Source organism: Stylophora pistillata, chromosome 14 (genome assembly GCF_964205215.1).
Source record: "Stylophora pistillata chromosome 14, jaStyPist1.2, whole genome shotgun sequence".
Taxonomy (NCBI): Eukaryota; Metazoa; Cnidaria; class Anthozoa; order Scleractinia; family Pocilloporidae; genus Stylophora; species Stylophora pistillata.
In genome coordinates this window covers 20984809-21010760 of record NC_142532.1, presented here as the reverse complement: position 1 = coordinate 21010760, position 25952 = coordinate 20984809, and the positions used below count along the sequence as shown (strand labels likewise).

Sequence of the window (25952 nt, the reverse complement as noted above, 5' to 3'; positions counted from 1 at the left end):
ATCATACTCGGAGAATGTACAATTACAACTTCAGCTGATGAGACGGGAATGTTGCTTCCTGTCTTTTGAAAGAATAGAGCACCGTAGCAACGCAAAGAAGAAAATTGTATATCGTGTACCTCGGTGCATTACAGATCTCGATGTCTTAATCGTTTATTTAATTAGGTCTTACCGTAGGACTGCAAAAATGTGCAATCCATGCTCGAAAGGCTGTTTTTGATCTGATTGAAATGTCCTTCATACAAACAGTGTTTAATTTAGGAGAAAATGCGAGTCTTAATGTGACGAGTCTTTATATGTTATGGTGGGGACCACCAGATTTGTTCGCTGCGTTGCTTATAAATTAGATTCACTCGTCTGTAATGGTGAGAACTTGCTCCAACACCTTGTAGTTTTGTTGTACTGGTGTAGAGTTTAGTATGATTGCTTTTTATCTCAAGTCCTATGTAGTGTTGTAGTTTTTTACTTCCTGCTGTCATGCTCTGATACCTAACCAAACATAACTTCTTTTCATGTTAGAGGGTGTCATATGTTTAACCATGCCAGTACAGACAGAACGAAGTGTCAATCATTTTGGAATAGAAGTATCCAACAGCATCACATGGCAAGGATGGGAGCCTGGGGGAGAGTACACTCAGCAAATTGTGCTTAAAAATGTGCAGATTAAAACTAAAAAGCTCCAGTACAAGTAAGTACTTAACTCCACGGAGCTTATACAGTTTTGATGCTGTGATCAATTAGATCTTCAGCATTCTTCCCCCCCTCCCCCACTTAGGTAAGCTTTGGGCATTTAAACTTTTGAAAATTGGTTTGTTCAAATTCCTGCTCCTCCTGGGCCAAATTTGAGTTCAAATGCCCTACCCATTAGCACAATATTTGTTTTAAGGATTCTTTGTCTGGTCAAGGTGTTGTAGAATTTAGCAAAGGCACATTCATTTTAGCTGCTGCTGTTGGATTTTTTGCTTGTAAGCATCACTCTATGATGAAAACATTTTCTTTTTAAACCATTTGCTCGTGAAAGTGGACTTTTTACCTTTAGACTCCTTCACATTGACATTAAAACACATGTATTTGGCTGAGAAAAAAACTTGACAGTTCTGCTTCAAATTCCCCACCCCTGGGAAGGCCTTTTGGGTCAAATGTCCCTGGGTTGCTGGGGGGAATGTTGAATCTTCAAACTGATCAACTAATAAATACCATGAACTATCCTTTGTTATTTGTCCAGTTCTGGGAAATAGGTTTAGCATTTCATCTTGTGTCAAAAAGTGGGAAAGGTTTACATATGTTGATATTGCTGTACCAAGCCAAGAAAAGCTTCATCGCTTTCCGATTTTTTTCCCTCTTTCTATTTCCAGGTCTCCATCAAGTAGATTTTTTACAACACTTTACCCTAAGCCAATTGTGCTAAGCTCTGGAACCAGCTTCACTCTGCCAGTCACATTCAGACCTCTTGAAAAGGTATAACATGATCTGCTTATTATTAAGTGGAGTGAACATCTTATGAAAAATGATGTAACCCGAGTAGCCATACCCTTCAAGGACCAAGACTCCGCTAACATTGTTAAGACACAGTTGAAAGACCTTAGCATTAAGCTCCAAACCACAATCCAGCTCGTATTTATCAGTCGGAAAATTGGCCAAGACCTTAAAGAATGTGAAACCAAACCACAGCTGGTTAATCAACAGTGCGTAGTGTACCAATTTAACCGTAACCTGTGCGATACAGGGAGCTATGTTGGTTATACATGTGGGCATTTATATGCCCACGTGGATGGCCATAAGAGCACGTCATCTTCAGTACGCAAGCACTACAACAACGACCACGCAGGTGCTGTCCCTGAGGACCTTCTTAGCTGTTTCAAAGTTCTCAAGAAGTGCATGAACAAATTCGATTGTCTTGTCAACGAGATGCTTTACATCAAACAATTAACACCGAGTTTGAACGTGCAAACGGATTCTATCCGTGCTAAGTATTTGTGTAGCTACCTCCCCTATGCAAATTAGTTGTAACTCTTGAACTCACATTTGTTAATTTTATTTTCATTGGTACCCTTGATAATGGCGTCATGAAGGTGCCGAAACGTCGGGATATTATATCATTCATTTTTACCTGTCTATGAACATCTAATAGAGCTTATTTAAAACAGTTGCCTCGTTTATTTTTTTCACCGGAAGATTTCATCATTATTTTTGTAGGGACATTATGAAGACTGCATAGAGTTTGAAACAAATGTAAGTTGTTGTGAAGTCAGACTTACAGTAGCTTGATTATTATTGACATTATGAATAGTAAATGCAATAACAAACTAACTAAATGAAAAATATTTGCTTAAGAAGATTACCTACATTTGTTTGATTTTTCATCTTTTACTTTTTGACATCAAAGTCTTAAACTCTGTTGCTCTGTTATTAGGAGGGAATTTTTTCAGTTCCTATGAAAGCAGTCTTACCAAAAGCTGATATAGCAGTACCAGAATCACTTAAGTTCAACCTGTGTGCTGTAACGGACTGTGTAGAAGTTGTGTTTCAAATCACAAATACCAGGTATATATTTTATTTTCATTGATAACTATATTTTTATCTACTCTACAGTGAGGTACAGTAGATAATACATGTAACTACTGGTTGCAAGCAAAAGATTCCCTAATCAACGCACTTTTCCCAGCTCAAAACAGCATACAGGAATTAAATCCTTACTTAAGGCTTTTAGCTCCAACCTGTTGTGCAGATATTTCTGTCTAGACAAAGTTTAGCCTCATGTTTGCTTCATGGAATTATCTCGATGACCAGCAGCCTTAGTTAATTTCTTTTCTCTTGTTTTTCAGTGAACTGATAACAAATTTTCAGTGGAAGGTGTTGGAGCCATTTTCGATTGTTCCTGAAAGTGGCACACTGTCACCACGAACATCATGTAATATCAAAGCCACATTTAGCCCCAAGGTATTGTGGGAGATGTTTGTGGTGTGTATTGGTTATTGAGTATTGGGTAATGTTGAGCCATGAATCATTCCAATGCTCAAATTCTCCTAAAGTCTTGTATTAATTCACTTATTGATCACTATTTTGTAGGTAGCATTGGTTTATGAAGGCACTGCAGTGTGTACTTATAGTGCTGGACAGAAAGCTCCTTTTACAAAGCATGTCAAATTGGAAGGAATAGGTAAACTGAACAACACAGACTTACCAAGTTATGTTTGTTAAGCCTGTACTTTAAAGGCAAGTGGTCCACCCAGCTTATCCTTGTTTCTTTTATGCAACTGGGAGTATTACAACTTCCCCCCCACAACTGCCCCCAGGGGTAATTGTTATTAGTCCATCACAAGGTTACACCAGGCTTCCTTGACATTTTACAACTACCCATCATCATTTCTGCTCCTGGGTGGGGAGAGGCACTGTGAAAGTAAAGTGTTTTGCCTAAGAACACAAAACAATGACCTTAGCTAGGTCTCAGACCCAGACCTCTCAACCCACTCACCTACACTTACCTTTAGGCCACAGGATCTCCCACAGACATAATTATTTTCTTGGTTAGTTGCTGCATTATTATCCTTTTAACTAATTTTTATCTCATTCACAAGGTAAATTTCCCCATCTTGTAGCCAGCATATCCAGGCAAGCTAAGAACACATCCTCTACTGAGTTCACAACCAAGGATGAACTAGATTTAAATTTTGGTGAAGTACCCGTTCAAACAACAGCTACCAAGTGGATTGAACTTCATAACTTCTCTCCAGTAAGAGTTCTTGTTCTTTGACATTACCTGAAATACAAGGGGTTTTTTGAAAGGTATTATTACACGACTCGGGCAGTCAGAGGGCCAATAACTAAAATCAACCAATCAAAATGCTCTATTGCCAGTCCAATATTCTCTAAGTATTGGACCGGGCACTGTTCCAAATGGTCCTGAGTGACACCACTCTTGTGTCCCTTTGAACTTCAGTCATATATAATAAATCTCTTATTAACCAAGCTTGCTCGGGACCATACTGGAAGAATGTCGGCCCTCTGTCTTTTTTGTACGGACCTTGTTGCGCTCGGTCCACATTGTCAAGACCTCGGGCCGATATTCTCCAAGTATGGCCCTCGCGCTTGGTTAATAAGATATATGTTATATTGAAGCTGTTCAATTTAATTTACAGGTTAATGCACCATATCAAGTGTTACAACCCTCTTCTTCCTCCAATATGGACATGGTGTTCTCATGTTCACATTATCATGGTGTTGCTCCAGCAGAAAGTACTATCAAACTTAAGGTATTATTTGTTGCATGTGAATCTATGTATTACCAAGGCCACTGTAACGATTACAAAAGCTGACGTTTCGAGCGTTAGCCCTTCGTCGGAGTGAATGCGCTTCGCCATTCGCTCCGACGAAGGGCTAACGCTCGAAATGTCAGCTTTTGTAATCATTACGGTGGCCAATTTACCATTTCAACTTTGTTGATATATCCAAATTATTTTGTTACCCACACCAACACAGCCCCAAACAGTTTCTTTAGAAACTATCAGCCTTTATTCATTTGTCAACTGAAGATTTCTCTGTATATTCTTCTTGTATCTACACTTGTGGTTATTAAATCTTTTGACAACTGCTCACAGGTATGTGATCTTTATTTAAAATGTATTTTGTTCTTATTCTTTTATTTCAGGTGTCATTTACTCCACAGAATCCTGGTTTGTACTCAGTGGATTATCTGGAAGTTATAGCTCTTGGAGCTACCAATTGTTCAGTTATAAAATGCACTGGAATAGGCAAAGGTAGTGATATGTTTGTGCTTTCAGGAAGACTAGTATAAAATGATTAAATAAATTCTATATACAGAGAAATGTCATCATCTGATGTGTATCATAAGGATGTATTTAATTTATTTTAGGGTGGCTTGAAAGGCTTTATAAGGTAGTCCATGCATAGAAAAAAGTTGAGGTGGCAAAAAATTACATTTGCCTAAAAGTAAAGGAGTCTCTAATTGGCCACAGAATTGTTTATAATGGGGTTGAGGTTCTGAGAGCCCAGCATCAGAGACCTGAGTACCCCTCCACTCTTTCTACAGTCAACAGTAATCTCACATCAATTGTGGACATTGTGAACCACACTTGCTCTCTAATCAAGGAAGTTCATGTTGACAAATGTTCAAATTTTTATTAATTTCAATCTGTTAGGGCCTGAAGTTGGTCTTGACTCTGACTATCTTGATATGGGAGTTGTAGAATCTGGCAAGTTTTCAGCTAAAAGTTTCAAGATTGTTAACAATTCAGATGTTCCTGCAGCTTTTCAGGTAAATTAGTGAGCAAAATTGTGTCTGCATAATGGAGTGATGTTTTGGTGTAATTGTTCAGTTGCTTCCAAAAGAAATTGGTTATTTTCTTCAGGAACATTACTTCATTTTCCCTTGGTGCAAAGTCATTGGCTCCTTTGAGCACTAAGTCATGTTAGTGTTTTCTATGATATCTGGGAGATTTAAACAAGTTCCATGATAAGGGAATGACATCACCATAAGACTAGAGAAAAAAGATCAAGTCCAATGTGATAATTTTTTAATTATGAGCAAAAATGACCAAAAAAATATTCACTGAGTCCCTGGTGCCTTTGAAATCTTTTGAAAATCTGGTAATCTATCTGGTGCTTATTATGTAAGTATAATTGCTATGGATAAAGGTCACTTATCTTAAGAATTTCTCATGTTTAACAGATGCTTCCTCCTTCAGAATGAAAAAAAATAAGCCAGGTCTTTTGTTAGATGGTTTTTTCCCCCGACCTGTTTTTCCCCTCTGGCTAAGTCCATTAGAGGGAGATCACTAGCAAGGGCTATTTATAATTATAATTTACTGCAGGTCTCATTTTCTGATTGGTGTCATTCTTCATAATGGCAGTTTTATAGAAAAGAAATTGTTTTAGATAATAGCTTGATATCAACAGATAAACCTTTAGCTTAAACACTTAATTGTTTGTTCTTATTGTAATAATTTTTGCTTTTGTTAGTTCATGATTGATTGTAGTCAAAGTGTCTTCAAGCTGGAATCAACTTGTGGTCTGTTACCTGGCAAGGGTTCCCAGGCCATAATTGTACGCTTTTCTCCAACAAATCCAATTAATTACTACAGGAGACTAACTTGTCTTGTGCAAAACCAGGTCAGTGTTAGTATTAAGCTGGTAGTATTTCTGTTAGTTTAAACTGCAATATTCCTAAAAAAATTTTGTGTTCATCTGATTTTTTCAGGATCCATTGTTTGTTGATTTGTTTGGGACTTGTCATACAGAACAAGTGAAACCAGGTACATTCAATGTTAATGTTGATAGTATACTCAGTCTTTAAATGGACTCATGGTGAGTAACCAAATAAAACAGAATTTTTCCTTACAATATTATCAATACACTATCAAGCAGAAAAGCAGGGGAATGTCAGTTGATCCACAACTAAATTATCCGCAGTAACATGATAAGAACTTTATGGCGGGCAGGCAGTAAAGAGAATTACTAACTAGATCTTGGAAGTGGAATGGTTAATGTTTGAACAATTGCAATTGACTTTGAATTCAAATAAGCATGAAACTCAGTCTTACATTTCTCCATCATATTTACTTTATGATAACAAGTAGGCTACTGGATCGAGATACTAGACAATTACCAGATGAAACATGAAAAAAAAATGATCAACCATAAATTTATCTGTTTACCAGCTGTTTTGCAAAAGAAACATCTGGACAGGTATCACACTCATGTTAGACGTGGATTCTCAAAAATCTCACCTGAGGTAAGTGGTGGTGCTCCCACTAAAAGAGATCTGCAGATTACATTCAATTAAAATGATGAATAATTATACAAATTAAAGTAGTATTTCAAAATGCTTTTGCTCTAGAGCAGCCAATAACAAAGTCTATATGACTGTACATCTAATATATCAAATAACCTTACTACTCAATTTGTTCATGAATTTATTATAGCAACTTAATGAAGATCTGAGAACGAACAAACTTCAACTTGATGACGAAGGAGCTTTAATAGCACTGGAGGTTTGTACTCTGATAGTTATAGATTAACGACATTTAACCCTTTGCACCCCAAAATTAATTTTGGTATTCTGTACATTCTTCTGTACTTTATTTACAGTATTGTCAATCAGGAGCTTCTTAATTTGGTGATTATTTCCTTTATTCTCATGCCTTCTACATCTTATTTAAATAATAATAATAAAAATAAAAGATTTTTACCGCGCCAGTATCCTACTGTTCAAAGGCGCCTACAAAAACTTTAACATTAACACTTAAGACGGCTCATATTAATTATAAAAGGCTTTTCTAAAAAGAAAAGTTTTTAATTAATTAATCTACTCTAACTTAGGGGTTAAAGAGTTAAAACATAATTGCTTTGTAAATAAAATCTTAAAACGCTGATTATGTACACAAACTGTGGTTGAGAATGAAATTCCAGTTAAGAGAAAAGTTGTAGCAGCATGGGATTAGTAGTGTTACTTGTTACCAGTTACATCATCCCTTTAATTTTGATTTTTATCTTCAGAAAATAAGGAATAATTAATAACAAAATAAGATGTGTTTATTCCTCTCTTAACAGTTACATCATCCCTTTAATTTTGATTTTTATCTTCAGAAAATAAGGAATAATTAATAACAAAATAAGATACGTTTATTGCTCTCTTTGAGCAGAATACTTCTTCTGGAGAATTGCTGCCATCAGCTCATGAACTGTCACCAATGGAAGAGTTCTTTTGTCATGCCTCAGTTGGAGAAACTGTAAGTTACTAGTATCAGGGGTTTCATTAAGGGCCAGGCACTGGGCAAATTGACCGGTTGTGAGGACGGTTTTGCCCACCTGATTTGACGGTCTGGAGGAAACTTTATCTTATAAAGAAGTTCAGTTTAAAGAGTTTTTCCCGCCTGTGAAAACCAGTTGCCCTCCTGCAGAAAACATTAATGAAGCCCCTGTAGTATGTTCGTTAAGGTCCATATTTTTTCTTCCAATTAAATTTAATGCATGAAGTTTGATTCTAATGTGATCGCTATTTTGAATTCATGATTTGCAGACCACCATTGTCCCTCATGTCAGTTTGGATGTTCACCAGGCAGACTTTGGGCAGCTGCTAGATCCTAAGGCTGTGGAGCAGAAGGTAAATGGTTTCAAAAAAAGGGTTTAGTTGATTATTCCTTTGGTTTAGTTCACTGTGAATCAGAGCTCAATTGTTTATTCTGCTTTCTGTGTTTACTTTATACAGACAGTAAACATCACAAATCATACGAAGGGAAAAATCACTTGCATGTGGATAAAAGGTGAATATGATCATTTTAAATTGAACTTTTTATGTCATTAACAATTGTTGTCTGCCCATCTCTAGTTTGAGACCTTTAATTTAAATTGCAAATAAATGTTGCATTGTGATTTCTTCAAGTGTGTTATGTTTTTGCTCCTTTTTGTCTGATAGACACAACAACGATTTGAGACCTATAATTTAAATTGCAAATGAATGTTGTGATTTCTTCTTATTTTAAGTTTTTGCTCCTTTCTGTCTGATAGACACAAAGGGGATATTTTCTGTTTCCCCTGATGAAGCAGACATCCTCCCTCTAAAGACTGCATCATTCCGAGTGACATTTAGACCAGTAAGTTATTGATACTGTCAGTAAACACTGTGTATGCTTCTTTCAATTACTTGGCCTTGGTTCATTTTTGCCTTAACTGTCTGACTCTGTTTACAGTTCAATTTGTAATTCTATTTTTTTAAAAATAGAATGCTGCTAACCAGTTTTTTAGTGCTGACCTGGAGTGTTATACATTTTATAAGGTGAGGGATTTGTTTCCTGTGCTGGTGTACCTGTTAAGAAGCCTAAATTGTTTCCAAGCTCATAACAACCATTTATTCATTTCTCATGAATTCAAGGTTTCTGATTTAAATTGTTGATTTTGAGATAGCAAACTGCAGTTCTAGTTCAGTACCCATATAACTGATTTTAATTTGGTAAATAGAATTTACTCCTTTTTTTCTTTTGTACTTGCCTCAAACACTTCAGCAATGGAAGTTATCAGTTTAGCTTCGCTCTATGACAGACGCATGAAATTATGTACGGATCTGTTTTTGTCTGTCTCAAATCCATCTCACAAATTATATAATTTGCTGCCAGATAGGCATCTTTCAGCTTACAATACTAGACTCCGGCGCATTTTTAACATGCCGCGCTTTTGCACTGATCATTTTAAATCTTCATTTTTATCCCGGCTATGTGTGCGTGTGCTAACCTAGATTTTTAGCTATTCCACTGCTGTATATTAGTTATAGTTGTTATATTTATTTAGTAATTTTGTTTAGGTCTTAGCATTTTTGTAATTGGTTGTCTTATATAGTCTTATATAATCAAAGATTGTGAAAAAGCATGCAATTCAGCCTATGGCTGCAATGTATTTTATTTGGTAATAAACTATCTATCTCATCAATCTCTATCTCTCATCACTAAGAATGAAGAAATACATGTCCTTGCTATTACTTTTTATTGCAATTTTCCAGGGGAGCAAGCCCTTATACACCCCCCCCCCCTTTCCCCCTCTCCCACTTCTGCCAGGAAGGGGACACCTATGGTGTCACAATCAGAGGCTATGAATTGTGGTCAAAAATCTTATTCTTTGTCAGGCAATGAACTTGACAGTTCTGATAGTGTCATTAAGGTGTTTTTTGACATTTAATTCTCTGCCTATCAGGTGAAGCATGCGCTTGATATTGAGCCACACCAATAGTTGTATCAAATTCATGTTATTATTAGTAAGAATATTATCTGTTTTTTGGAACAGAGTATGAGAGATTATCGACTGGTTGAAGATACGACTTTGTGTCCTCCCTGGTGCCTTTCACTCAGTGCTACAGGTTTGTGCTGAAATTAACTTTAATAAGTAATTTGAACTGAATTCTGTTTATGATTATAGATTCATCAATGCAGGGCTTTAGTTCTGTTTTTGTTTCCATATTCTGTTATAATTAGCTTTTAGTGTTTTGATATTATTTCTGGAATTGTCATTGATGAAACATCAATGAATCCAAGTATCCAAGTTCCTTGTTTCACCGAAAAAGTTGATTGGATTTTATTTTTAGGACACACATTTGCAATGGGGACTGAAACATTTCTTCCTAGAAGTCAATGGGATGTACAACAGCTGGTAAGAGATCATTTAGCCATTCACACCAAAGCTAAAACACACGTTAAAGCTGTTTTTTCAAACATGGTTTGATATGTTTTCCCCATTGAAGATTCTCAAACTGACATTTTGTGACTTCAAATTTAGCTCACTAAAAATAAACATTTATTTAGTGATTGCTTTAACCCTCTGTAAAAAATAAAAATAAAATATAAATCAACTTTATTTTTCAAGGGTGGCAGTTGACTTATAAAACACTTATAAGCTTGTGGCCTGGCCTTAGTAAATTTAGTTCTTCAGCTCTTTGTAGTTGATTGTTACTCAGGTCAACCTAATTTTAAAAAAACATTTTGCTGGTGTGAATGGGGGGAATGCTTTACTACACTACCCTTGTTAGAATAATGCTGTTTTATCTCACTCTTCCTAAACTTATGGATAGAAACAGTTTTAGTCCACCATAATGTATTACTAGGTGGTGCCAGTATGTATTCTGTTAGTTGACAAAGTGTATGATTAGTAACTTGTCCCTTGTTTTGGAATGTTTAGGTCTTTCCAGCCACCACTGTGGATGGCATGTCCTACAGAACACTGCTGTTGACCAACAATGGGCAGAATCCGATCCATTTTGCATTTGATGACAATCCATCAAGGTAAGTACAAAACAAATTGTAAGATTTTATCTTTATTTTTCCACCTCAGGTCTGGACCAAGTATGGTTGAAACTAGAGGAGAAATAAGTTATAGCATTCTGTAAGAAACCAATGGAAGTGGAAACCTTAGCAAAAAAAGTAAATTAAATAATTACTTCTTACCAACCAAGCATAAGGGCTGTACTGGGAAAGATTCACCTGAGGTTGTGACAGTACAGCCGAGCCCAGCAAAGTGTGCACAAAAATAACAGCGGGCCAGTAATTCCTGGTGTGGCTTTAGAGCAATTAGTGAGGTTAGTCAGTAGTTTAGTGTGTGGCAATCATACCAAACTGCTTATTTTGAATTTGCAGGCTTTTGCAAACAAAAATACAGGGCTTATGACACAGCAAAATATCAATGATCAATAGATCTTTGCTTATAGATAGGCGTTCGACAATTATATCAAAAATTGAACCTGTTTATTGAAAATTGAAGACAGAAGCTCCTAATAGAGGATCTTTTGTTATAATGATAAATGGTGCTTTTGAAAGTTGGAAAAACTTTATTATTAACTGATTTTTATATTCCCAATACTGAGCTAACTCTAAATGTTCCTGTTTCTTTTGTTAGGGAGTTTACATGTAGACCTAGAACTGGATTGCTTACTGATAAATATCAGGTTAGTATTTTGTTTTTATCTTTAACTAATTTTATCATTTGCTGTGATGAAGGGCTAATAGTTGAAGTGTCAGCTGTAGAAACTCTTTTTGGTGGTCTATGTATATTTTTAACTGTCATGTGATGAAATCAGATTATTAATACAGCACTACTGACAGTTTTTTTTTTTAGATTTGTTCCCTTTATTCCCTATAATGATCTTTAATTAGCTAGTTTATTAAGCCCAAGAGTGATTAACTTTCTAGTTTCCTTTGTCAACAAATTGATCTTGGGTAATTGAATACTAAAACCTTGTCTTTTTGTTCCAGTTGATTGTTTTCAAAATGGCACCAATGGAAGCTAAGGCATTTAGGTGCACAGTGAAGTGTAAGCTGAATGATGCAGAAAAGTTTACTCAGGTCATTTTAACTCTTGTAAATTAAGTGTGGAGAAGTTTTCATACTTATAGAACTGATATGACATTTTGTTCATACAATCAAATCTAATTTTTGTCTGGCAAGTGACATTTATTTTGTAACATGTGATATATGAAACTTTGTACTGAGTACTTTACAACTTTGTTTAAACAGGAAATAAGCCTTGTTGGATCAGCAGAGACTCCATCTCTAAAACTCAATAATCAGGTTGTAATCTTGGGACATTTTTGATTGAACCATTACTCTTTGATTTGAATCCATAATGTCATGGTTATTAATTAATATGAACAGCTCCTTGTTATATTTTGACTAAGATTTACCAATCCATTAGTTACTGCTAATTTAAGTATCTCTGTTGTCTTAATAAGAGTAAAAAGTTCATGTTAAGTTGAAAACCCGGTGATTTCTATTGGAACCTGTCCATGACTTTCCATGTCTATCTTATATCTGATGGTAATTTTTTGGGGTTTTACAGGGAACTGTTTATTTCAAACCGACCTGTTTAGGTACAGCATCAACAAGGCTGTTTGAAGTCAAGAACACTTCCAGGATTCCACTGAGGTGTGTTCAATGTTCTCAACCTTCCGAAGTGTCAAACTAAGGCCACCTTCCTTTTCCCCGGGAATTAAAATTGATCTTTTTTCCTAGAATGAGGAATCTAGTAATGTCAGTCCCTTTTATCATGAGCCCCTGGCTCAGGACATCTGGGCAACCACTCCCTGTGAACCTGACAGAAAATAAATTATCCTTATATATCCTTATCCATTAGAATATTAATGATTACCCCTATGTGACAATCAATTCAAAACTTCAATGCTCCCACCCCCTGCAGAATAACCATCATCTGAATGGAAGGGGGAGGGGGTTTGAACCTTGCATGACTGGGGTGGGGAATTTGCACAGATGTGTCAAGTCTTTCCAGCAGAATACAAGGATAATGTTATATCCTTAAATATCAGTGTGTTTAAGGTAAATACTTCACAAGGTTTTATAGCTTGGTCATGGTCACTGTTGTTTTCTTAACAAAAAAATGGGCACATTTGAACCCTTTTTTTTTTTTCCCTTCACAGGAATTTGAAGAAACCAATTATCAAAGTTCAAATGTTGGGGGTGGGGGGGGGGGGGGAGAGGGGCAGAGATGCTGAAGCTTTGAATTGACTGATGCATTACTGTAATATAATGTAATTGTAATGTTAACAAACCTTATTTTACCCATCAGGTTTGCATGGAAAATCCCTGGATCTCACTCAAAAAGTCTTAGTATTGATCCCTCTGAAGGAATCATTCTACCCAATGAAACTCAGGTGGGCATTTAAAGTGTACTGCAAAATTTTTTCTTGTTAATTTTCTTTTAGGATCCCCTGTAAATTGTTACAGGGTCTCTAGTAAAACAAAACATTTTTGATATTATAATGGTCTTTTATTAAAAACTGGATCATTGGATAATGCAATTCAAGACTTTTTTTGGCTTTGCCATTATGGTATATGAGCCAATATACCATAATCTACAAATATGGTAAGCGTGCGCATCGGGTTAAAATTAAAAGGGAGCTAAAAAATTTAAGATTTGGTAAGATTTGTCTAATATCTTGGGGGTGTTTACCAATAAAACAATTATTCCACTTGCACTTGTTGGATATGAGATGATTATAGTCAACAAGGCGCATAGCGCCTCGTTGGCTATCTATCATCTCATATCCAATGCACGCTCGTGGAATAATTGTTAAATATACACATCAGTTATTCTTATCTTCAATCAGGTTTTACAACTTTGGTAGAATTAATTGTTACACTGTCATAAGCCCTGTGTTGTAAACAATTCCTTATATTATCTTATCTTATAGGCTCACACTATCAGCTTTAACCCTCATGAAGAAGAAAAATATGTGATTAAGACAAAACTCACTGTCAAAGGATTGCAGGCAGATGCCCAGCAACAGTAAGGATTGTCATTTTCCTATCACAAGTTCATTTAATTATAATGCAACCAAATTGTGCAAATTAACAATTGGTTCATGCTTTAGCGCGCACTATCGAGTTATGGAGTACATGGGAAGTTTGGAGAGCACAAAAGAAGTGTAAGAGTTGCCCGAGGCAATAGCCGAGGGCAACTCTAGCTTCTTGAGTGCTCTCCAAACTTCCCACGTGTTCCATAACTCGATAGTGCACAGCTGAAAGCACGAACCAATTGTTTTAGAACACAGCTGGTGGAATTGTGCATCAAATTCGACGCGAAAAACGGACAGCAATATCAATTGAAGCGAATCGTGACGGCACTGATGCTGAGTCTCCTTTTCCGTTGTTTTTATCTTTTTCTGCCTCATTTAAGAACTCTAGCCCAAGGGAAAGGTCGAAAAATTGTCTTCGTTTTGGTACTAGTAGGCCGAGTCTGTTTGTATCCATTATTGTCGTGAAATATATTATTTTTCCCCAAGCTAACAATGGCCACTCGCGTGAAAAAAAAATTTCTGGCCAAGTGATTTGCTCACGCTATATAAGTGTGCACTATCGGGATTTTGAGCACGCTTACTTATACTGAATTTGATTGGGCTGCTCTGCTAGCTATGTTCTAATTTATTTTGGTACTGAGAATGTAGCAGGGCTACGTGCAGAGAATTTGAAAAATCTTCATCATTTTCACAGTTGTTTAAAGCAGAAAATTATTCAAAGCGAATAGTTGACCTCAGTTACAAGTGTTTTTACTTTGTTTAGGGCACAAGAAAGTAAATCCTATCTAGTGAGAGTTATTGGTGAAGGATCTATTGGAGAAATTGTGGTAAGCAGTTAACTCTTGAACTTCCAAGATATGATTGTTAATTCTCCCCTCCGGTTGTTACATATCTCAGTGTAACTTAGTTATGAGTAGTTGGTGTTAGATCAAGATAACAACTCCTGCCTGATAGGTTTGAGTATTCTCATTACCTGTTTGCTGTATAATGTATGGATATTGAAGGGAAAAGTTGCAGGTTAATCATTTTGGGAGTTAAGTCAGCATATTGTCCACTGGGTATCTTCCCATTTGCGTTCATTTCTTTTACTTATACAGACTTCTAGATATGACATATTTTTCTGAACTAAAAGAGAATTTGAGCATTAATTTATTCTTTTCATTTCTAAGTGTCTAGAGGAGGCTGTAACATTTGGAGACATTGTAGTGGGAAGCTCTGCATCTCAAGAGCTAATGATCCATAATAACAGTGACTGCAGTCTGCACTATAACCTACTGATAGACCAGGAGGTGTTAGGACCCTATGATGATGAACAGACCGCAAGAGATATTTTGGGTAAGTTTGCCATAGCAGATTTTTTTCTTTATATATGCTACCCTGTATTGCACAAGAAATCCCTGGAAAGAAGTATATACAATACAATATATTCAATACATATAATCTTATTAACCAAGCGTGAGGGCCATACTGGGAGAATATCGCCCGAGGTCTTGACAATACGGACCGAGCACAGCTCAGTCCGTACAAAAATGACCGAGGGCCGATATTCTTCCAGTACGGTCCTGACCAAGCTTGGTTAATAAGAGATGTATTATACGACTGAATTAGTTCAAAGGGACACAAGTGTGGTATCATTGGGGACCATTCGGGACAATGCTTGGTCCAATACTGATCGAATATTGACCGGCAATAGAGAATTTTGATTGGTTGATATTAGTTATTGGCCCTCTGACTGCGCGAGTCATGTAATAAAATACAATGTTCTTTATTTAATGAAGGTGACGTAATTAACCCAGTGAGTTATCTAACTTACGGCTATCACAACAATACGAACCCACCATCCCACCCCAGGGGAGGACCTCCATCACACAGTAATCTCGTGTGTGGGAAATTAATGTCTCCTACCCCAACCCTGCAGGAGATGGGACCTCCATTTATTCGTCCCTATCAGAGAAGACTAGAATACCTAACCATTTCGTGATTTTATAGAAAGGTAGCAAATTCATCTAAATTATTTTAAGACCTTGAGTGTTGGTCCAGCCGGGGCTTGGACCCTCGACCTCCCGCACAACAGTCCAGCGCACTATCCATTGGGCTAACTGGGCAGCGGTTAAGTATACTCAGTCATGATGGAATTGAAGTATTTTCAGCTGTTCTTTTATCTCTTGCAGCACTGGAAATAAGTGATCAAAATGGGATTATTTCAGCAAGAACTTCCCAGAAAATAACAGCAACTGCTTATCCTTCACGCCGTGTTTCCTACAAGTTCAAACTCTCTTATGAACTTCTCTCAACTTGTGGTATGTTTAGATATACTTAGATTTTTTTTTCACTTAATAACAAAAACTTGTTGTTTACATAGTGGCAAACATTACATAAATTATTAGAACCTACCCTTACATTTCCTTTGTTTTAATCCTTTATATTATACACTTGATTACAAACATTGGTAACATTGACACCTCAAAAGCATAATCCATGAACATTGAGACCCAATGGCTCCATGGGAGTTTTTGGCACATTCAATCCATGTGAAATATTTTTCTACAATGATCCATCTTTTTCAGGAAATCTTAGATAGTTATCATGTACTGTAGACTTTTAAAACTGCAAAGTGTCTTGGTTTGTTGTAAACTTGTTTTAGGTGAGAACAATTTTTACAGTTATGTAACTATACAGTGGACATGTCCAACTCATATGGTGATTTTTCTCCTGCAGAAGGTAGAAAACCTCTTATGACCTGCCCCAAAAGACAACTTGCTGAACTGCAGTGTCAGGGAGTGTATCCTACTCTCTGTGTGACTGATGTGCGTTGTTTGGGGAGTGGCAAAGCGTACAGCAAAGTGCAGATATGGGATCTCTTATCACTTGACAGGTAGACTTGTATGGTCATTGATGATTTTCCTGGTAAAATCTTTTATTGATCTTTAAAGATCCTTAAAGATTGAGGATCCTTAAGGATCCTGCCAAAGATCTTAATAAAATCCTTTTAAAGACCATTGTACATAAGATTGTCAATAAATCTTTGAAGATCTTGAAGGCTCTTTTTAAAGAACTTTAAAAAATCTTTTTGAGGATCTAGGTAAGATCTCTGAAGGATATTTATCACTTCCTCAAGAATCCTAGGAAGTGTTCATTGTCTCTTCACTGGTAAAAGATCTTCACAGATCTTTTAAAGATCCCATATAAGGGTCCCATGAAGATCCTCAAGTATTGTAGGAATTTAAATTTTGCCAGGTCTTTGACAATCTTGAGGATCTATAAGATCCTGTGGGGCTTAAATTCACCAGGGAGGCAGAGTAGTTGGTCAGTGGAAAGTTTTCTTAAAGTTTCCAGTTTAGTGATTGACAGGGAAGAATTAAAAATGAAAAACCTTCTGTTTTTATTTAAGGTGATTCCTCGGAAAAAAAGTTAGCAAACAAATTTTTTTATTGTTTCCTTAATGTCTTAATGTCACTACCAATGTCTGTTGCAAAAAATACAATAAAAAAGAGAGGTTACATTGCTTGTTTGAGAGATAGACAAGCCAAACTTATCTTATTTATGCCTGTACTGGCACTAATCATGTGCACTATTTCATCAATTCACATTACAATTTGTAGTGGCTGGAAGCAAGGTTACAATTAAAAAAAACTTCATACAGGTAGAAAGACTGCAACGTATGGAAAAATTTGATATATTTTCTATTTTTATTTTGCAGTCTCAATGAATGTTTGGAGGCAGATCCGTCTCCATCAGAACTCCTTTATGCTGCAGTCACAAGGCACAGGTATGTTACACCTCAGACTGGCATTGATAATTCAATTGATCATTGATTGTGCTGATGAATGTTAAAATAATGTGATCCAAATTTACACAGTACCAGGCGCAGAGTCCCTGTCAATACACGAGCGATAATGGACTTCAACTTTGGAGCTGCACCTTTGTATGGGGATCCATGTGTGGTACATCTAAACATACAAAATACAGGCACAGTTCCTGCTGAATGGTAAATATAATTCCTGATAATTCTGAGTGATCATGTAGTCTGATGTGCGAGTGAGTGTATAATCCTGAGAGGGACTTTTTTTGGGGAGTACACAGTGACTGATGTCTCTACAACTTGAGCAGAAGTCAACATTAGATTCAAAAGAAGAGTTCATATCAGTCAGATGTTGTAAGTCCAGTTCCTGTAATGTGATTAGTCAGCTTAAACTGTTAGAAGACAGCTTATGTTGAACTTCATAGCTTAACATATTTTATAGCTGATCATGTCAGTAAATCCCTCAAATCAAATCAGTTCAATTATATTTAAGTTGTATTGAATCTTCAAGACCTGATGACAGAGATTTTTTTTTTTTTTTGCAGGGCATTCTTGTATCCAAGTGATCTTCAGCTTGAGTTAGAATATTGGGCAGAAACAGGAGAGTATGATGAAGATGAACTACACCAGGTAAAAGGACAAAAATAACTGGGAATCTGTTCATGAATTTTACGTACTTCATTCTGGAATTTAAAGTATGTTAAACATTTGTTTAGAAGAACAATGCATGTGCTTGTACTCCTTTAGATGCAGGTCATGGATAATAAACTGTTCAGCATTGAACCAAGAAAAGGAAAGCTGTTGGCTGGAGAATGTCGCACTGTTACTCTTACTTACAGGTAATATTATGTGTAACACATATAACAGTTGGCATAACTGTTCATGTTGGAAACTTCTTCCATTTATTTGTTTTGCTCATCATGAAATAAAACAGCCTTGGGTCCATCAGCCAGGCAGCGGACCGATACTCATGGTCATAAAATAAGTGAGGAGAATTTGCTACCTTTCTATAATCAAAAAGTGGATAGATATTCTAGTCTTCTCAGATAAGGACGAATAAACCGTAGGCCACGTCTCCTGCAGGATCAGGGGTAGGAGACGTTAATTTCCCACGCACGAGATTACTGTGTGGTGGATGTCCTCCCCAGGGGTGGGACGGGTGGGAATTGGCCCTGAAAAGCCCCTATGGGGAGTGGTTAAGTAACGTAATTATGTATGTGTATGTGTACCTGGTTGATGCACCTTTAATCTGATTATCAATTTACTGGTTTCATTCCATCACACTTGCAGCCACTCATTCATTGGCATCAACAAGCTTCCTGTCTTGTTTAAAGTGAGGAGAGGAAGAGAAATCCTGGTATGTTGTATTATTATTATAAAATGAACATTGTCCTTGACTGTGTAGATTCCAATAGAAGCTCACCTCAAGTCAAGAAGAGTTGACTGTGTAACTGACATTAATGTCCATAAATCTATGTACAATGAACGTAACTTAGTTTGTTTCACTGAAAGTGTCTAATTCTGAAACAAAAAAACTCATTTAATTTGTCACAGTGTACTTGTAACATAAATTTCCTCTGGTAACTTTGCTGATTTGTTTACCTGCCCAGCTGAACTTCATTGGTGTGACTGTGGACCCCGACAGCTACTACGTTCACTTTGCCAGTACAAGGCACCTTTTTGAGCCAGTCCCTGTTGGAGGGACATCACCACCAGTACAAGTATATGAACTGTACAATGGAGGATCCAGAGTTGTAAAGTATGAGCTTGATATGGAGCCTCTTGTACAAGTTCAGGCTGTAAGTCTAAATGTTTGCATTCAGTTCAACTGGGTTTATTAGTGTAATTTTATCTTGAGATATTGAGAGAACTTCTTCTAATGACTTAATGTTTTGTTTGGTTGTGAAGCAAAACTATGGCTGCCACATATTTGAGTGTCTGAATCCTTCAGGGGAGATTCCCCCAGGGTGTGCTGCTCTGATTTACTGGCAGTTTGCTCCATTAGAGGCCAGGACATACATGGTGAGTTGAGTTCATGGAAGCCTCTGATTTACTCTCATTAACCCTGCAGAATGGGCATTTCTCCACCTGCAGGAAGATTTGAGACAAGTCGCTGGAGTTGAGGAGAAGTTTGTTTGGGGGTCTGGTACTAATTATCAGTGCTAGACCATTGCTGACCTCTTGCTTACTTGCATTGCCCAAGGTGTTGTATTTTCAAAGAAACACTCCTAACAAAGCTGAAATATTGAAGGCCTGCTTGTAGGCTAAGTTCATGATATCTTAGATTCTCTGGCTCATCGCTTAACATGCAAACCTACTAAATGATATGTCTATTAACCTTTAGGTCGACATACCAGTGCATATTATTGGTGGCGAGACAGTTTTGGTAACATTCACCGGAGTGGGATATGACCAACGTATCATGGGAAACACTCTTCCTATAAGGGATGTTGCCAATAACACAGTCCCTGACAAGCAGGTTGTCCAGGTGCCTAACCAGGTTGGTATCACCTCGGCTAAGGAGCTGCTGCTTCAAACACCAAGTTACGGGCCATCCTCTGTTAATTCTTGTCTACAAAGCCATAACCAGTACTATATGCCTTAACCCTTAAACCATAACAGGTTTCAAGTCCATCATTACTTCTTGAAATGCTGGCTCTCTGATTGGCTAGAAGTGTCTGCTGATTCACTCTGATTGTAGCTTTTCAGAGTTAAGAAGAATCTAGAGTTAATAGTGGTAAAAATGAAAGTATAAACATTTTATGCAGTAATTGAAGTGTATTACCATATTTAATGACTTTGGCTTGTGCTATTTCAGCTGGCCTATTTGTCAGTAGAGTGCATTCCATTTGGTGATGTTCCTCTTTACACCATGTCTCGTCGCATGTTTTTTCTAACAAACACATCACAGGACCATATCATATCCTTCAGATGGGTATTGGAGGGATCAGCTTTAGAACAGGTATTGAAAAAATTAATTTTAAAGTAATTATTTTTATTTATTTATTTATTTACCACAAAATACAAATAATGTTTTTCACCATAAAATGCAAATAATGATAAAAACAAGACAGTCACACACACACAAAAAAAATAGAAGTGGCAAGGAAGCCCAAAGAGAAACCATGGGGCTTATAGATATTTGGCTGCCACAGAGTAAAAGAAAAAAAAAAGTTAACAGTAACAGTAAGGCTAGGATTGAAGGTAAAATACAATGAAGGCAAATATACGGTAGGTTAACAAAATTTAATTACATAGACTGAGTTACCAAAATATAAAGTATGGCTAAGTATGATAAAGTGTGTAACAATGTGTTTAAAGATGATATCAAATAATTATGTGAAGAAAGAAAAGTAATTACTATTATAAGAATTTTTAAGCTAATAATTCACATAAAATGTTTTTTTCAGTTTCGTTTTGAATGAATGGAGAGAATTAGATTCTTTAATATCATTTTCTAGAGATTTATAATAAGTAGGGCCTTGGAAACTGACAGAAAATTTTCAAAGGTTCTACAAAAGGGAAGGTGAAAAGCGATGGCATATCTAGTGGCATAGCTATGGACTTATTTGTTTAAAGAAAAATAATTGTTGGACTTTGGAGGCAAGAGAGAATGGTTAAAAGAAAACATAAAGTTTACCCAATTCTAGTTGTCTAATATCAAAAAGTTTCAGTAACTGAAATTCTTTGAAGATAGAGTCTGAATGAGAATCGAAAGTTGATTTAGAATTAATTCTGATAACTTGCTTTTTTAAAGAGACAAGATGGGAAAGATTGGTTTTGTATGTAGATCCCCAGACAATGACACAATAATGAAGATAAGGATAAACTAAACAGTAGTAAAGAGTTTTTGGACATGGTTTAGGTAGAAAAAAATCTTGCTCTATGAATGACTCCTGTTAATTTCAAGATTTTACAAGCTCCTTGAGAAATATACAGTTTCCAAGTTAGATGTTCATTAATGACTACATGAAAGGAAGGCCTTTCTTTAACCTGTTCAATTCTTTGTTCATTTACGCTTATTTGCATTGAAAAATGATACTTTTTAATGAATGAAAATTGGATTTTTTAAAGCATCTTTTTCAAGTGTCATGAATTACCACACCAAAGTAATTGTAGCAGCCAATCAGGAGAAAGGAAAATACCTTTAGAGCCAATGAGAACTCAAATGAAATATCATCAAACTGTTATAAGTGGGCCTAGCTAGGGGAAAATGTGGGCAATTTAGTCATGACTGGTTTTAGTTTTGTATCTGATTGGTTGAGATGGTGGCACATGTGTTTTTAAGGAATCACAGGGTGAAGTAAAGCAAAACTAATGTTATCTCAGACTACTTTCAATACCCAACCAAAAATTACTCAACCTACGATGACTTTGACTGTAGGTATAGGTGATCAAGGTTGAATTTGTTTCTGGTTCAGTTGCATTTGGTCTCAACTTGTTATGAATTTTATTTTAGGTGATAATGATTGAACCTGATCATGGCTTCCTCAAACCACAGCAGAATGTCTTGCTAAAGGTAGGCCTCATTAAATCAAGTCTTTTTATTTCTGCACTGAATTACATTTTATTGTATGGTCTCTTTGGTATTATTTTGTGTCTTGTTCTCAAAAGAACCAAGGCTTAGCATTTTGTGTTATCTCCTTGCAGGTCTCTTTATTCTCCTGGGGGGCACCGTCGCTTTATGATATGGACATAATATGCGAGGTTTGTCACTTTTTCCCTTTGGTTTATCTATTCGGCTTTATGCAACTGACAATTGAGGTTAGTATCATATCAGTCCAGTACAACTAAGAGGTCTTTGGAATTTTTAGATTGTCGATGAAACTGAGATGGCAGAGTACAATCAGCTCCTGATTGACTGGACAAACATGAAGGAGGAGAAACAGTATACTTTCACAATAACTGAGGATGACATGAAGAGACCTCATTCTGGACCACACCTTAAATCCATTAGCCACCCTCACCCCTCTGTGTCCCATTCTGAGGGTGATTTGAGAAAATATCAGGCTTTGCCACCAATTGGCTCACCCAAAGAAACAAAAAGAAAAAAAAATAGAAGCTCTGGTCGCTTAGAAACACCCCCCCAACCCGTACCTCCAGAATCTTTTCTGCTCCATTTGGGAATCACTGCAAGGACTCATGCAATTGGAGAGTATTACAGCAACTTCCCATCAGCAATTAACAAATTTATGATAGACCAGTAAGTAAATGTATGTGTGTTACACTAACTAGAAAAAGGCAGCAGACACAGACATGTATATGAGAGGCAGTGTGAGGAAGGATGGGTGATCACCAAAGATGGTGATAGAGGGAGAGAAATACAGTGATGAATGAGAGTAATGAGAGAGAATATAGGAGTGGTGGATGTGGTAAGGAAATGGAAATGGAAAATCAAGTGAGATGTCGAGGTTGTAGATTGCATGGTCTCTAAGTACATGAAATGTTGATCTCATCCAAATGACTGAAATCTTTGCAGACATTATGTATTATCACAAGGGACTGGTGACCAAGAGAGAGAAGAGCTGTCTGCTTTAGTTTCCTGCTCCAGACATGAGATGAGGATTATCCAGGATGTACTTTCTGTTATATTCAGGTAAATGCTCCCTTTTTACCCTAATTTTTTGCTTTTGATTAACTCCCAGAAGTGATAAACATGTAACTTCTCCCTATGATATCCATAAACTATCTAAGAAATGGGTAATGAGAGTACTCAAACTTATTAGGTAGAAGGTGATATCTTGATCTTACGCAGGATTTTTGTAGCTAATTCACAAAGAAATGTGTCTCAGTTAATGGGGACAATTAACAATCAGATCTTGAGAGTTAGGGGGTTAAGCCACGCAAAGGGAAGCTTCTTATTTCTACTAGACAAAAGTGCTCCTATATCGATTCAGTTTAATATGACTGCTCAGGTGATTATAGAGATGGGTTCACTCTGATTGGTCAAGGATTGCATCATATCTTTTTATAATCACCTTGCATGACTATAGAAGGAGGGCTAAATTTCAAAATGGCTGCCTTGCATTTTGTCAATGTTTCCACAGATGTGATTAAGGAGGTTGAAGAAAATTCAGTGACAAAGAGCACAAAAGATGGGTTGGGATTATTCAACAATATTCACTTCAAATATGAATATAACATACATTAGGAGAAAATCTAAGATGAGCTATGTTTTCAATCAGGGCTTCTTTAATAACGACATTAACAGCATTTTTATATCTTAATTTTTTATCAGAGTGAAGGGTTCTTATAATGGTGAAGTACTGTATATTTAATTACAATAATGTAAGTCTTTAAAAGAGCATGTATTAAAGCTGCTTTTTGTGTGTGTGTGTGTGTGTGTGTGTGTGTGTTTATCCAGGGGTCTCCTTGATGATGACAATTTCCATCAGAGGATGAGTGAGATTAACCAGGAGCCTGTGCCCTACTTTAGACAGCTTTGTGAAACCCAATACACCACCAGCTCCAGGCCCTCCTCTGCTAGTAGTCAAAGTTCTGACCAATCTCATGTGGGTGGTGGGTTTGAAGATGTGGAACAAATCCCTCTTAACAGACAGGTAACAATGAAATTCATTTCAGCTGGAAAGAAGGACACACTTTCAGTTTATTTTGGTGCTAATAAACAGTTGCTTTCAATCAATTTACATTTACATTTTACATTTATATAGCGCAGACTTCTATGTGGATATATTTAGTCACACTTAACAGTATCGTAAGGTTGAGATCGGACGTCAGCATTTTTTATCAGGCGCCTCTGGCAGCCGCTTCAGTCCATGTAGCGATCTCACCTTCCCACCCATGCCACCCCGGGGAGGACATCCACTACACAGTAATCTCGTGCGTGGGAAATTTACGTCTCCTACCCCTAACCCCGCAGGAGACGGGAGCTACGGCTTTATGTCTTATCCAAGAAGACGAAGCAATGTGAGTGAAGCGTCTTGCTTAAGGACACAATGTCATGCCCCAGCCAGGACTTGAACCTAGGCCAACCGACCCGGAGTCCAGCGCACTGACCACTGGACTCTGCGCACTGACTACTGACCACTGCTCAATGAATCTACCAATGAAGGTGACATACATGTAGACCAATTTTACTGACTGCTGTTATATTTTTGTAATTTGACAGGTTTTTGTAGATCAAAAGGTAGAGGAGGGAGTAATGAGTAGAACTCATCAGATCATACAACGCACTTCAGAGTCACCACTATCCATTGCTGATAGATTGATGGATGCTGAGGGAGATCATGAAAATAGCACTGTTCAGAGACAGGCAGTGCGAAGGTTTGTCATTACTGTGTCCTTCTTGTGTTCATTCACAATCTGACAATGTCTGCCCTCATTAAATGCAAATTTTGATAAAACCATACCTAAGAGCTCAGTTCTCTTTAGAACAAAACTAATTTTTTTCTCATAATAAGGTCTCATGGATGTTAACAACAATTTGACAGCAGTAACCTTTGTTGTTTTTCTCAGAGTGAGTAGTTTGTGTTGGTTTATATTAGCAGCAAGAAAGCGGAGTTAAGCACTGGTCTAATGGGCCACTAGGCTTGTAAACAGGCTTTACCTTTACCTATTTTAGCAGCAAGAAAATTACAATCACTCTCATTTTGACAATTGTTCCATTAGACAAACAGTTTCTCCCTCAAAGTTCCCCAAGGCTACTGGTAATATTTGTAGGGGATCCAGAATTTTTTTTACAAGGGGGTGTATCACTCAGAAATGACATAACGGACAGGTAAAATAAACACATTTCTTTACTGAATACTAACCACATTAGAAAGCTGCAGTTCATCTCAGGGGGAGGAGGGGGTGTGCATATACTCTGCACCCATTTCCTAGATCTGCCCTTATGCCCTTAAAGGATAACAGACCTATCTGAGTGGAAGAAAACCTTTACTGAACACCAGATAACCACCCTTTGTGTTTTAGGTTGCCAGAGTTTGAGTCACTGGTGGAATCTGTTCTTGAAAATTCCATTTTGAACTTACTAACAGAAGCAAACTGTGGAGAAGTTAACTTGACACTGCGAAGCAGAATGATAGCTCTACCACCAAACAGGACAAACAAATCTACAAGATAACAGCTAGGAGACACTGTTATTGCACAGGAAGACTGTAAAATAAGTAATTTATATCCGGCAGATGCAAACATGTCCTCGAGTGTCTATAGACAAGTTTGATGTACAATTTAAACAAGGCTGTATTTATAATTTGGTCTTCAGAGTGTTTTACTTTTTTTTTTTATAAATAACAAGTGTACATATGGCACTCCCAAGTCTGAATGCAAGGATTATTTCCTCTCCCTTATATCTTTTTGAATAAATGTAAAATAAGTGTTGTA

At 36.9% G+C, this 25952-nt stretch overlaps 1 protein-coding gene across 1 annotated transcript in view; it reads left to right on the top strand.

The window, feature by feature from the left end:
• LOC111330899 (cilia- and flagella-associated protein 65-like) overlaps nt 1-25952 on the top strand; it is a 26129-nt gene extending 177 nt beyond the window's left edge. Inside the window, exons 2-49 of the mRNA XM_088745529.1 lie at nt 520-688; nt 1356-1458; nt 2197-2232; nt 2414-2544; nt 2826-2940; nt 3070-3160; nt 3579-3733; nt 4140-4253; nt 4649-4757; nt 5160-5275; nt 5980-6129; nt 6218-6272; nt 6678-6751; nt 6942-7010; nt 7662-7748; nt 8039-8122; nt 8228-8282; nt 8527-8612; nt 8741-8794; nt 9793-9865; nt 10091-10155; nt 10681-10784; nt 11395-11443; nt 11751-11840; nt 12012-12065; nt 12334-12419; nt 13078-13162; nt 13703-13797; nt 14571-14634; nt 14977-15142; nt 15979-16107; nt 16526-16682; nt 17508-17576; nt 17667-17795; nt 18155-18239; nt 18357-18448; nt 18900-18966; nt 19220-19408; nt 19518-19631; nt 19954-20109; nt 20428-20571; nt 22069-22128; nt 22260-22316; nt 22424-22812; nt 23089-23205; nt 23974-24169; nt 24739-24893; nt 25542-25952. Of these exons, the coding sequence (XP_088601655.1) occupies nt 540-688; nt 1356-1458; nt 2197-2232; nt 2414-2544; nt 2826-2940; nt 3070-3160; nt 3579-3733; nt 4140-4253; nt 4649-4757; nt 5160-5275; nt 5980-6129; nt 6218-6272; nt 6678-6751; nt 6942-7010; nt 7662-7748; nt 8039-8122; nt 8228-8282; nt 8527-8612; nt 8741-8794; nt 9793-9865; nt 10091-10155; nt 10681-10784; nt 11395-11443; nt 11751-11840; nt 12012-12065; nt 12334-12419; nt 13078-13162; nt 13703-13797; nt 14571-14634; nt 14977-15142; nt 15979-16107; nt 16526-16682; nt 17508-17576; nt 17667-17795; nt 18155-18239; nt 18357-18448; nt 18900-18966; nt 19220-19408; nt 19518-19631; nt 19954-20109; nt 20428-20571; nt 22069-22128; nt 22260-22316; nt 22424-22812; nt 23089-23205; nt 23974-24169; nt 24739-24893; nt 25542-25692 (5220 nt within the window). The 5' untranslated portion in view covers nt 520-539 and the 3' untranslated portion in view covers nt 25693-25952. The remainder of the gene's footprint in view (nt 1-519; nt 689-1355; nt 1459-2196; nt 2233-2413; nt 2545-2825; nt 2941-3069; nt 3161-3578; nt 3734-4139; nt 4254-4648; nt 4758-5159; nt 5276-5979; nt 6130-6217; nt 6273-6677; nt 6752-6941; nt 7011-7661; nt 7749-8038; nt 8123-8227; nt 8283-8526; nt 8613-8740; nt 8795-9792; nt 9866-10090; nt 10156-10680; nt 10785-11394; nt 11444-11750; nt 11841-12011; nt 12066-12333; nt 12420-13077; nt 13163-13702; nt 13798-14570; nt 14635-14976; nt 15143-15978; nt 16108-16525; nt 16683-17507; nt 17577-17666; nt 17796-18154; nt 18240-18356; nt 18449-18899; nt 18967-19219; nt 19409-19517; nt 19632-19953; nt 20110-20427; nt 20572-22068; nt 22129-22259; nt 22317-22423; nt 22813-23088; nt 23206-23973; nt 24170-24738; nt 24894-25541) is intronic.